Source organism: Dromiciops gliroides, chromosome 4 (genome assembly GCF_019393635.1).
Source record: "Dromiciops gliroides isolate mDroGli1 chromosome 4, mDroGli1.pri, whole genome shotgun sequence".
In the NCBI taxonomy this organism is placed as follows: domain Eukaryota; kingdom Metazoa; phylum Chordata; class Mammalia; order Microbiotheria; family Microbiotheriidae; genus Dromiciops; species Dromiciops gliroides.
The window spans coordinates 496,733,131-496,744,964 of NC_057864.1; the positions used below are offsets into that span (position 1 = coordinate 496,733,131).

At 49.5% G+C, this 11,834-nt stretch overlaps 1 protein-coding gene across 1 annotated transcript; it reads left to right on the forward strand.

The window, feature by feature from the left end:
* Positions 1 to 1,082: 1,082 nt before the first annotated feature.
* Positions 1,083 to 11,634, forward strand: LOC122752906 (zinc finger protein 850-like). The gene is made up of 5 exons (XM_043999875.1): positions 1,083 to 1,187; positions 1,335 to 1,417; positions 2,404 to 2,530; positions 3,434 to 3,514; positions 7,993 to 11,634. Exons 2-5 carry the CDS (start codon positions 1,382 to 1,384, stop codon positions 11,247 to 11,249), a joined length of 3,501 nt encoding a protein of 1,166 aa, XP_043855810.1. The 5' UTR covers positions 1,083 to 1,187; positions 1,335 to 1,381; the 3' UTR covers positions 11,250 to 11,634.
* The last annotated feature ends 200 nt before the right edge of the window (positions 11,635 to 11,834 follow it).

Genomic DNA, 11,834 nt, shown 5'->3' on the forward strand with positions numbered 1-11,834 from the left:
GACACACTGTAACTTGGCGCTAACATAGTGACGTCATTTTTCTCCTCTTCCAGGAGGAAGAACAACAGCCAACCCTGACCCAGCCACCATGTGCCAGGCTCAGTTCAGAGCCATGACCTGATTCAGTTCTCACTACCCTGGGAGGGAGGCGTTGTCAGGGCCTCCATCTAACAGGCAAGAAGGCTGGGTCTCAGCTGCATTTAAACTCCGCTCTTCCTGCCTCCAGGTCTGGCACTCTGTCGGGGAGGGGGAGGGTGCTGCTCTCCCCTCATTAGGGAGAACCCCTTGGCTCCTGGGGTCGTGGGGACCTCGGGCGGCCCGGACGGAGGACCACAATACCCAGGCTCACAGACGGAGACATTCAGGGCACGGGCGGAGTCCTGGCCCCTGGACTACATTTCCCAGAAAGCAATGCGCGTCTCTTCTGTTGGTTGTGGTCCGTAGTCGTGGAAACGGCGAGAGGGAGGTCCTTCGGCCACGTGACTTCCGCTTTCTCCCCAGCCTCCTGCTTCCAGCACTTCCCACAGCTCCAGCTGCCCTGGGTTCCAGTTGTGGTCAGTGTGGAGAGGTTGGAGGGGTCATTTGGCTGGGAGCAGGGAGAGGGGGGAAGGAGACTCTGCCTCATCTCACCTTCCCCCCCCCCAGGACCTTCTCCAGCCCCTCCCCGCCATTGCTGCCCCCCATTTCCATTGCCTTTCTCCCCCTCTCTCTGGGCTCTCCTCCCTCTCGCCTCCTGGTCCTCCCCCTCCATTTCTTCTTCCTCCCCCTCAGTCTCTTGCCTTTTCTCTTTGGTTTCCCTTCTCTTTGTCTCTTACCTCTCATGTCTGCCCTTTCCCCCCTCCCCCCCGGCACTCCCCAAGCATAGCCTCCTCACCTTCCCAAGCCACCCTGAGACCCCGTGCCCCCTACCTTACGGGAGGGACAGCCGATCCCTGGACCGGGCGTCTTCTCCCTTGGGTGTGCCCAGGCCAGCCCCCCCCTCCATGGAAGTGGAGTCTTCCCTGGGGGGGGTCCCTTCAGCTTCGGGGCTGGAGCTCCTGGGGCCCGCACCCACACTCGCTTTTATTCCTCAGTTGTGGAAGAGGGAGCTGAGCCACGACCAGGCTGATGGAATTCGAACCCGGGCTCCTCCGACACCAGTTCTAGGCACTGCCTCAAAGGCTTTCCGCTCCTGCTTTGTTGTGTTGGTGAGCCCAGCACATGCCTCGGAAGTGGGTAGGGGGGGCTCTGTGCCGCTGTGTCCTCCCCGCAGCTGGGAGGGAAGTCGAGGGGGCTGCCCAGGGCAGGCTCGCTCTCTCCCTTCCTGCCCCCTCACGGCTCTCTTCTCTGTCCAGCTCCCCGCCCCCCTTTCCCAGGAGGAGTGAGCTCTGTGGACTCAACAATGGCTTCCGTGCCCCCACCAGCCAGGGTCTGCCAGGTGAGTGGCCCGGGCTGAGGGGCGCAGAGCTGGCCAGAACTTTTGGTCAGTGCCCTGAGCTAACAGAAGAGGAGACCGAGGCCCCGCACAGGGAAGCCGCCCGCCCCTCTGCACCTCCCCCGGGCCGGGGGTCCCTCCGGCTCTTGTTGGGGACTTTGGGGTTCCTGTTAGCTCCCCACTAAGCTTTGTGCTGTGAGGGAGGCAGAGCCAACCTTCCCCCGGTGTCATCCCCATTGGACCGAGAGACAAGCTGAGCTTCCGGGGGCAGAGGTTTGTGTCAGGAAGTGTCAGAGGCAGGGACCCAGGAAAGCCCCAGATCTAGGGGTCCAGAATGCAGGTGGCATCAGTGTCTCAAGGGGGGCTTGAGAAAACCAGAGGCTGTGCTCAGGGAGGCTTGTGGATGGTCACCAAGGTCAGGGTCAGCTGGGCAGCCAGGACCTTGGCTGGGAGGGGCTGCAGGAGGGGAGGGCTCAGGCCATGCTGGGGAAGGTGAGGAGCACTGCCTTCCATCCTGGGGAATGAGCTGTTCCCACCAGGAGGGGCTCCTCCCCATGTCCAGCTCCTCCTGCGACTGGGAATGTCAGGAGACACTGAGGAGAGGGGGTTTCCCCTGACAGTGGGCCAAGTGCATGAGGGATTCTCTGAGGCTGGTGGGGCCCTCTTGAGGCCCCTGTGCCAATCACGTCCAGCCCAGGCCATTGCAGGGCCCAGTCCCACCGTGGCCCTTACCCCTTCCTTTCCCAGAGGAGGTGAGCTGGTTTGTCCAAGGTCATGGTTAGGAGCAGAGCCAGGATTTGAACTCAGGTCCTCTGACCTCCAGTCTGGCCTACTTCCTCCCAAAGCACTGACAGATGTTTGGATGGATCTCAGTGAGGCCAGAACCCCCCAAACGACTCCCCCTCCCCAGCACTCTGGGCCCTTTCCTCCCCCAGGCACTTCAGTGCCAGTCCCTGTACCAGCGCAAATAAAGGCGTTTGGTGTTTCAGGAGCCAGTGACCTTCCAAGATGTGGCGGTGGTCTTCACGCGGGAGCAGTGGGCTTACCTGGACCCTTCTCAGAAGGCGCTGTACCGGGACGTGATGCTGGAGACCTACCAGAACCTGCTCTGCCTGGGTGAGGACGGCTCCCCCACCCAGGGGGCTTTGGGGGCTTCCTAGCTAAAAGGCTGAGAGGCAGTTAACTGCTTGGCCTTTAGACACTGGGGAGTCCTCATCTTCTTGGGCCAAGGGGCTCATCTCCTCACTCGTGAAGCGAATATGAGGTGCCTCCCGCATGCCAGGCCCTGCGCTGGGTGCTGGCGACATAGGTACAAGGACAACGGTCCCTCTCCTCCAGGGGGAACAGCGGATTTCATTTAGTAAATGTCCATCGTTTGGGGGGGGTAGGCTCTGGGTAAAGGCACTAGCCCCTTTGGTATAACGGGGGGCACTTGAGCTGAGCGCTAAAGGGAACTGGGCATTCTGCCAGGGTGAGAAAGGGGAGCGAGTTGGGGCCCAGGAGGTGAAGGCTTGGCTGCTTGGCCTAAGATGGGGGCCATGAATGGGACTCAGGTAGACTTAGCCTGTCAGGTTTGGCAGGAGCCAGGATGCCAGGGGCATTAGGCATGAAAGAGAGGGCTTTGCCTTCTGTCCTAGAGGCCCTTCTTAGGATGGGTCGCCATGAGTCAGACCTGTGCTCTCGGGCAGTCCTCTCGGTGTCTGTGTGGAGAATGGTACCAGAAGGGATGGAGGTTGACCTTAGTGGTAGCTGGTGAATAGAGGTCAGAGGAGATGGGCGAGATGAGCAGCCGGTTATTCGGCTTCAGGCCTCCTGCCTCCTGCCTCCTTCCCTGCTGGGGTTCTCCCATGCCTGGGCTGTCTCAGGGGGCAGGGTCTCCTTGGGATTTCTCTGCTTGGTCTGGTTTGGTTTTGGTTTCTGAATCTCTGCTTCCCCTGGCTCTCAGTTCCATCGCCTCTGCGGTGATTCTGGGGGAGCGAGGCTCCTTCTTTACCTCAAGATTCCCATTCCTTTGAACAGGACTGGCCCTGTCCAAGCCCCAGGTGATCCACCAGCTGGAGCGAGGGGAGGCACCTTGGACTCCAGAGAGGAGCTGTCCTGGTGAGTGAATGGTTGACCCCCAGGCAGGGGAGTCCTTGACAACAGTGTCTACACTGGTCAGTCCGTGTAGTGCCTTGCACAGAGTTGGACAGGAGCCTGTGCTCAGGCCTGTGGGGAAAAGCCCCCACAATGTGTCAGCCAGAGGAGGACCATCTCCCAGGGTCAGAGATGTAGAGCTGGCAGGGTCCTCAGGAGCCGCCTGTTCTGACCCCCTCATGTTACAACCCAGAGAGTGTAGTGACTTGGCCAAGGTCACCCAGGCAACCAGCGGCAGAGCCAGCATCCAGACCCCTGGCATGGCCACTGACCCCAAACACAGTGCTTCTTTCTCAGAACCAGGATGTGTCCTATTTCTGTCCCTCCTTCCTGGGCTGTGACCTCCTCAGCAGCCCTTCTCCTTCCTCTTGCTTTGAGTGTTCTTAGGAACCTGGCCCCTTCCCACTGGTGCATCATCTTACCACTCATGCCACTTCACACTCTCTATGGTCCGGTGTCCCCGGCCTGGCTGCTGGTGCTTGGACAGGCCATAGTGCTGCTTCTTGGAACACCCCCAGCCCCCATGTTCTCATCTCCTCTTCACCTCTGCTCCATCCTTGGTCTTAGCCATGCCGCCCCTATCAGTGTCCCACGTCCATGACGCATCAAAACGTGTTCTGACGCTCACTGGAGCTGTCGCCCTCTCTGGACTTATCTGCCACCCCATTGGCTGTCGCCCTGTACCTCTCCTCCCCCTTCTCAGCCCAGGGCCTTGTAACACCCGCCTAACGAGCATTGGACGTCCTCTCCGCCTCTTTTGTGACCTTTGTACTCTGGCTTCTGACTTTGCCGCCGCGGCAGGTCTCTCCCTGACCATACAGGGCTTTTAATTCCCGATCTGATGGGGCTTCTCAAAGTCCTTGGCATTGGACAAAAAGAAATACTTCCAACCTATAGAACTGCATCCAAGAACTAAACTTCCCCCTTCAGCCTTTGGGTCAGACAGTACGTTAGAAGGACACCAACATTTAAATGGAAAAGATGCCAGCGCCCATGACTTCCATCTCCCAACTCCGTCCCCCTTGCCTGGAACATCCTCCGTCCTCCTCTGCCTCTCCTGGCTTCCTTCAAGTCCCAGTGACCAGCCGCCAACTACGCCTCTGAGATTCCCTCCAGCTTAGCCTGTCTGACTCTTCTTTGTAGATAGTTGTTTGCATGTGACTCCTTGACTTCCTCATTGGGCTGTGATTCTGCCCCTTGAAGGCAGAATCTGCAGCACTGAGCACAGTGCCAGACGCACAGCATGTGCTTAAGAAATACTTCTTTTGGCTAGGTGGTGCAGTGGATAGAGCACCGGCCCTGGAGTCAGGAGGACCTGAGTTCAAATCCAGCCTCAGACACTTGACACTTACTAGCTGTGTGACCCTGGGCAAGTCACTTAACCCCCACTGCCCCACCAAAAAAAAAAAAGAAAAGAAATGTTTCTTTTCTTATTGACACATCCAACCCCACAGAGCACTTCTCAGAGGCAAATTGGTCTCCTAGGGTGTTTGTATAAGACAGAGGTGTTAGGTGACTTCATGTCAGGAATCAAAAGGCCCGATTACTTAGAGGTGACGTGATGCTTTTTTCTAAAAATTAGCTTATCTCAACAGGGACCATAGGTTAAATCAGTCACCAAGCTGGAAATTACAACCTTTATTATGTACTGGAATAAAGATCGGTAAAACATTATAAAGATAGAACCCCATTTATGAGAGCAAATATTCCATATTTAGAAATTGGTCTGCTTAAGTCTCAGAACTGGGGGGAAGCTAGGTGGTGCAGTGGCTAAAGCACTGGCCCTGGATTCAGAAGGACCTGAGTTCAAATCCGGCCTCAGACGCTTGACACTTACTAGCTGTGTGACCCTGGGCAAGTCACTTAACCCCAATTGCCCTGCAACAAATAATAATAATAATAATTAATAAATAATATAATTAATAAATAAATACCTTATTAAGGGGCAGCTAGGTGGTGCAGTGATAGAACACCGTCCTTGGATTCAGGAGGACCTGAGTTCAAATCCAGCCTCAGACACTTGACACTTACTAGCTGTGTGACCTTGGGCAAGTCACTTAACCCTCATTGCCCAACAAAAGTCTCAGAACCCATATCCAATTAATCATAAAATGATTGTACATGAAATAAGATGAAATAACTGGTGCTAATTCAATGTTCAGGAACGGCTCCAATGAGTGTAGTAAAAGAAAGAAGAAAGGAAGGAAATAAGTGTTTATTAAGCCCCTTACTGTATGGCGAGCACTATGCCAAGGACCTTCTTCTATCTCTTTGAATCCTCATAACAGCTGTGATAGTTAGGTCCTTTTATTATCCTTCTATAGAGCTGAGGAAGTGGAGGCAAACAGAGGCTAAGGGACTAGGCCAGGGTCCCAGAGTCTGAGTGTCTGAGGCCAGACTTGCACCCGGGTCTTCCTGACCTCAGGCTAGAGCTCTCTCCATCTGCTGCCCAGCAGTTTCCTGAGAGGTCAGCACTGCTTGAATCAATTGGAATATTTAATGCCACGCTAAGCAAAATGACAGGGAACTTGTTCATGGGGTTTCATGACTTGCTAATGGAACTAATAGGGAGAACCCACCAGGCACACGCGTACAGCAGCCCTGAAGACAGTACTGATGTCTCTCTGCTGGTGGTGCTTGGGATTTGGAGACCAAGAATGCAGCCATCCCTGCTCTCTTCTTCTCTTAGCGGAGACAACATTTGCATCTGTCAGTCTCCATCTTGATGTACATATGAATTATGTTCCTCCATGCACACACAGAGAGCAGCTGCTGTGTGTGTGTGTGTGTGTGTGTGTGTGTGTGTGTGTGTGTTGTTGTGCTGTTTCTTTGGCTACCCCAAGAGGAAGCCTGGCCCTCGAGGGCCTGCAGGAATGGTTTCCTGTTTTGTCTCTTTCTCCTCTCATTGAGCCCTGGCCTGGCACTTTGTTGTTTGTGAGGATACAAACTAAATCCTGGGCAGGTAGGGAGGCAGGGTACTAGGTGCCGATTGGTCAGAATTCCTCTTCAGACCCACAGGGAAGCCTCATCTCAGCCCATCACCTTCATCTTCACCCAGGCTCTATAGTATTCGGATCTAAATCAGACTGATCCATGTCTCCAGGAGCAGCACATATGATAGCCTCTCATTGTGCCTTTGAAGGTCACTTACTGAGTTCCCTAGTGTCTTGATCAATGGAAAAGAGAGAGCAGCAGTCAGCCCCATTGTAAGATCTAGGGCTGGAATCTGAGATTGGAGTGGAGCTGACAGCCAGTCCAGTCGCTGTGCCTCCACCTCTGCCCCCAGCCACTTTTGAAGGTGAGTCCCTCACTAGGTCATCCAGCCACTGCCTGATGATTTCCAGATAATGTGAGCCGAGTCCCTTATGAGGAAGCTGCCTAAAGGCTTTGAGGAAAGTCATGAGGAGACCCATCTGCTCCGATGACCTGTGTGACCAGGTCCAAAGCACTCCATTGTCTAGAATCTCAGTTTACTATTAGGGCCCTTAATAATTGGGCCTCCATCACAAGTATGTAAAAAAAGTTTATTATAATCTAATCTGGAAAAATTTATATAATTGGACTTATGAAAAATTATAAGTTTAGAAAAATTATAATTGGGCCATAAGTCCCTTCATGGTCGCCATTCAAATGTAGAAATATTTTTGATGACTTGTTGGCCTAATTTGCCCAATTTGGGGGCCTAATCTGACTGGAGGACTAATCTGGGACTTTTGACTACCTGGCTATCTGACTGCTATTAATTTAACATGGGCTGTTTATAAAGTTCCACCACACTGCTCCCAAATTGATAAGCAAAATATTAAGAAGCCTCTTAACTAAATAATCAAAACATAGTTTATTTATGAGATACTATTTAAAATTAAGAATACAGCGAAATTGTACAACCTGACTATATTCCAGGCATCTCACCTGCTGGGCCTAGAACCTTTTTAATAACAATAAGGGCCTTAGCCGCCTCTTGCCTTAGGGTATGTTCCACTTTCACTATTCAGGTCCTTTATTCTAACTCTGAGCCCCTTTCACTTTGTCTATCCCCCTGCTTCTAACTTTCCTCTCCTTACTGTTCTCTTAATCTTTGCTTTCTCCAATCTGTACCCTGTGCTGACTGCTTCCGTGCTCTCCACTGCCTCCTGTTCTGTCTGTCTGTCTGCTCCGTCAGTCTACCCTCTGCCACCTTTGCCGCCCCTCTCCTCCATTCTTCTAATCTTGTCAGCCTCCTTTAATCTTGTCTGCCGGCCCCCTTGAGTCTAATTCCCAGGTCCCGAGATTTGAGGGGAGAGAAAAGGAAAATATATAGAGACCATAATTGATGTCTGTCTCAACAAGGTATTATTATTGTCTTTTCCCCTAAAGTTTGGTGATATGATTGTTTTAAAAAGAGAAGCTGAACTGGGCCAAGTATACAGCAGGGATATTTCCATATTCTTTGTTTCTTTCAGATTTGGAGACTAGGCCTGAAAGCAAGGTGTCAACTGCAAAGCTGTGCTTTTTGATAGAACAGTTAGGACCAAGTAGACTTACAGGGGATGTTCTCTGTCTCTCCAACTTAAAAGAAGACAATGATGCCAGATTAGGGAGGCAACAGAGCATTGAGCTAAAAAATTCTCAGCAAGTAAAAATCACCCAAAGAAAAACTCTCACTGAAGTAAGGGGCCATGAATGTACTAAATACAATCAAAATGCCAGGCTAAAACCAAACCTTTTTCCACAACCTAAAATATCTCTAGGAAAGAACCTCCAAAAATGTGCTACACACAGAATGAGCTGCCTTCCACCTTTAAACCCAAATACATGTAATAGAATCTGCTCAAAGAAGGTATTTGCTCAGGATAATGAATGTGGGAAATCCTTCACTTCTCAGCCAGACTTAATTGAATCCCTTAGACTATATCCTGCAGAAAAAAACAATGACTATGAGGAATGTGGGAAAGACATCAACTGCAGCCTATTCTTCAGTCGTCATCAGACAATAGATATTGGAGAGAAAAACCCTAAATGTAACAACATTGAAGGGGCTTCCTCAGGGGGTATACAATTTATTCAACATCAGAGAATCCATACTGGAGATAAACCTGATGAGTACGGTAAATGTTGGAAGAATTTCAATCGCAAGTCATCTGTTATTTCTCATGAAAGGATTTCCACTGAGAAGAAACCTGAATGCAATGACTGTGGTAAGGTTTCCTTTGAAAGTGGAAAGCTAACTCATCAGAAAATTCATAATGGAGAACAACCCTGTAAATATAAAGAATGTGAGAAGGCCTCACCCCAGAGCTCAGAAATCACCCATCATCAAAGTATTTGTAGTGGAGAGAAATCCTATGAATATTCCTATGAATATAATCACTGTGGGAAGACCTTTCCCACAAGACACTTGCTCACTTGGCATGAGATGATCCCTACTGGAGAGAAACCTTATGAAAGTAATCATTGTCAAAAGGCCTTTCATCAGAGTGGGACTCTTACCCATCACGAGAGAATCCATGTTGGAGAGAAACCTTATACATGTAATCAGTGTGGGAAGACCTTTCCTTTGTATACAGATCTATCCCAACATCAGCAAATTCATACTAAGAAACTTTATAAATGTAATCATTGTCAGAAGGCCTTTCATCGGCACTCACACCTATCCCGGCATCAGCGAATTCATACTAAGAATCCTTATGAATGTAATCAATGTGGCAAGGCCTTCTCTCTAAGCACAGAGCTTTTTCAGCATCAGAGAATTCATACTGGAGAGAAACCTTATGAATGTGGTGCATGTGAGAAAGCCTTTTATGTGAAGACAGAGCTTACTTACCACCAGAGACTTCATACTGGAGAGAAACCTTATCAATGCAGTCAATGTGGGAAAACCTTTCGCCTCAAGAAACAGTTTACTGAACACCAGAGAGTTCACACTGGAGAAAAACCTTATAAATGTAATCAGTGTGGGAAGACCTTTTCCCGGAGTGCACACCTGTACCGACATCAGGGAATCCATACTGGTGAGAAACCTCATGAATGTGATCAGTGTGGGAAGGCCTTTCGCTTGGGTGCACAGCTTATCCAACATCAGAGGATTCACACTGGAGAGACACCTTATGAATGTAATCAGTGTGGGAAGACCTTCTCTCGGAGCGAACACCTATCCCGACATCAGGGAATTCATACTGGTGAGAAACCTCATGAATGCGATCAGTGTGGGAAGGCTTTTCGCCTAGGTGCACAGCTTATCCAACATCAGATGATTCATACTGGAGAGAAACCCTATGAATGCAATGACTGTGGGAAGACCTTTTCCACAAGACAATTACTTATTCGGCATGTGATGATTCATACTGGAGAAAAACCTTATCAATGTAATCATTGTCAGAAGACCTTCCGCCTGGGTGCACAGCTTACCCAACATGAGAGAATCCATACTGGAGAGAAACCTTATAAATGTAATCACTGTGGGAAGACCTTTTCCACAAGACAGTTGCTCACTTGGCATGAGATGATTCATACTGGAGAGAAGCCTTATGAATGTAACCATTGTCAGAAGGCCTTTCGCCAGAGACAGACTCTTGCCCAACATGAGAGAATCCATACTGGAGTGAAACCTTATAAATGTAATCAATGTGGGAAGACCTTCCCCTGGCGCACAAATCTATCCCAACATCAGCGAATTCATACTAAGAAACTTTATAAATGTAATCATTGTCAGAAGGCCTTTCATCGGCACTCACACCTATCCCGGCATCAGCGAATTCATACTAAGAATCCTTATGAATGTAATCAATGTGGCAAGGCCTTCTCTCTAAGCACAGAGCTTTTTCAGCATCAGAGAATTCATACTGGAGAGAAACCTTATGAATGTGGTGAATGTGAGAGAGCCTTCTATGTGAAGAAAGAGCTTACTTACCACCAGAGACTTCATACTGGAGAGAAACCTTATCAATGCAGTCAGTGTGGGAAAACCTTTCGCCTCAAGAAACAGTTTACTGAACACCAGAGAGTTCACACTGGAGAAAAACCTTATAAATGTAATCAGTGTGGGAAGACCTTCTCCCGGAGCGAACACCTATCCCGACATCAGGGAATTCATACTGGTGAGAAACCTCATGAATGTGATCAGTGTGGGAAGACTTTTCGCTTGGGTGCACAGCTTATCCAACATCAGAGGATTCATACTGGAGAGAAGCCTTATGAGTGTAAGCTTTGTGGGAAGGCCTTCCACCTCAGAACAACCCTTAGCCAACACCAGAGAATTCATACTGGTGAGAAACCTCATGAATGTGATCAATGTGGGAAGGCTTTTCGCCTACGTGCAGACCTCACTCGACATCAGAGGATCCATACTGGGGAGAAACCATATGAATGTAAAGAATGTGGGAAGACTTTTAGTAACAGAGGCAATCTTACTCAACATGAAGGGGTTCACATTGGAGAAAAACCTTATAAATGTAATCAATGTGGGAAGGCCTTCCGCCTGAGTACACGCCTCCTCCAACATCAAAGGATTCATACTGGAGAGAAACCTTATGAATGTAATCATTGTGGGAAGGCCTTCCGCCTCAGAACAACCCTTACCCAACATCAGAGAATTCATACTGGTGAGAAACCTTTTACCTGCCATGAATGTGGGAAGACCTTTCGCCAGCATGGAAATCTTATTAAACATGAGAGGGTTCATGTTGGAGAGAGAGCTCATCAATGCGATCAGGACCTGTGAGGAGAGCACACAGCTTGCTCAGCATCAGAGACTTTAGACTGGAGATAAACCTTATGAGAAGAGTTGATGTCAGAAGACCTTTATTGTGAGAAATGCCCTTGCTCAGTATCAGAGAATTCTCACTGGAGAGAAATATTATTGCGAAAAGCTCCATGTAAAGAAATTGCTTTCTTGGCATGAGAATTTTCCAAACAGAAACTCTATTAATACATTCAATATGAGTAGACCTTCTGCCTGAGCACAGAGATTACCCTGTAGCAGAGACTTCACACTTGACAATAACCTGTGAGATTTAAAATTTACTACAAGAGCATTAAACTCCCCCTTTTAACTTTTCCCCTATATATCTCCCAGACCAGTAAGAAAAGAAGCCTCTGAGTTTTAATCAGAGAGGGATTAGCTTTTATTGTTTGAGTCCCAAACAGGTGATACTGATTAGGGAAATAGGAAAGTAGAAATACAAATGAATAATCTTAGATCTAAACTTAGTCTATATTCTTTTATAAAACTCACTGAATCCCAGAACTGCCTGCCAGACCAAGAACCAGAGCCAATCACCAGAAGTGAGCCATCACCACTAGTGTG

Excerpts from the sequence above, each read along its gene's own strand:
- LOC122752906 (XM_043999875.1), top strand. The coding sequence starts at position 1,382 with ATGGCTTCCGTGCCCCCACCAGCCAGGGTCTGCCAG. Across the intron at positions 1,418-2,403 it reads CACCAGCCAGGGTCTGCCAG|GAGCCAGTGACCTTCCAAGA; the intron begins GTGAGTGGCCCG and ends TTGGTGTTTCAG. Across the intron at positions 3,515-7,992 it reads TCCAGAGAGGAGCTGTCCTG|ATTTGGAGACTAGGCCTGAA; the intron begins GTGAGTGAATGG and ends TGTTTCTTTCAG.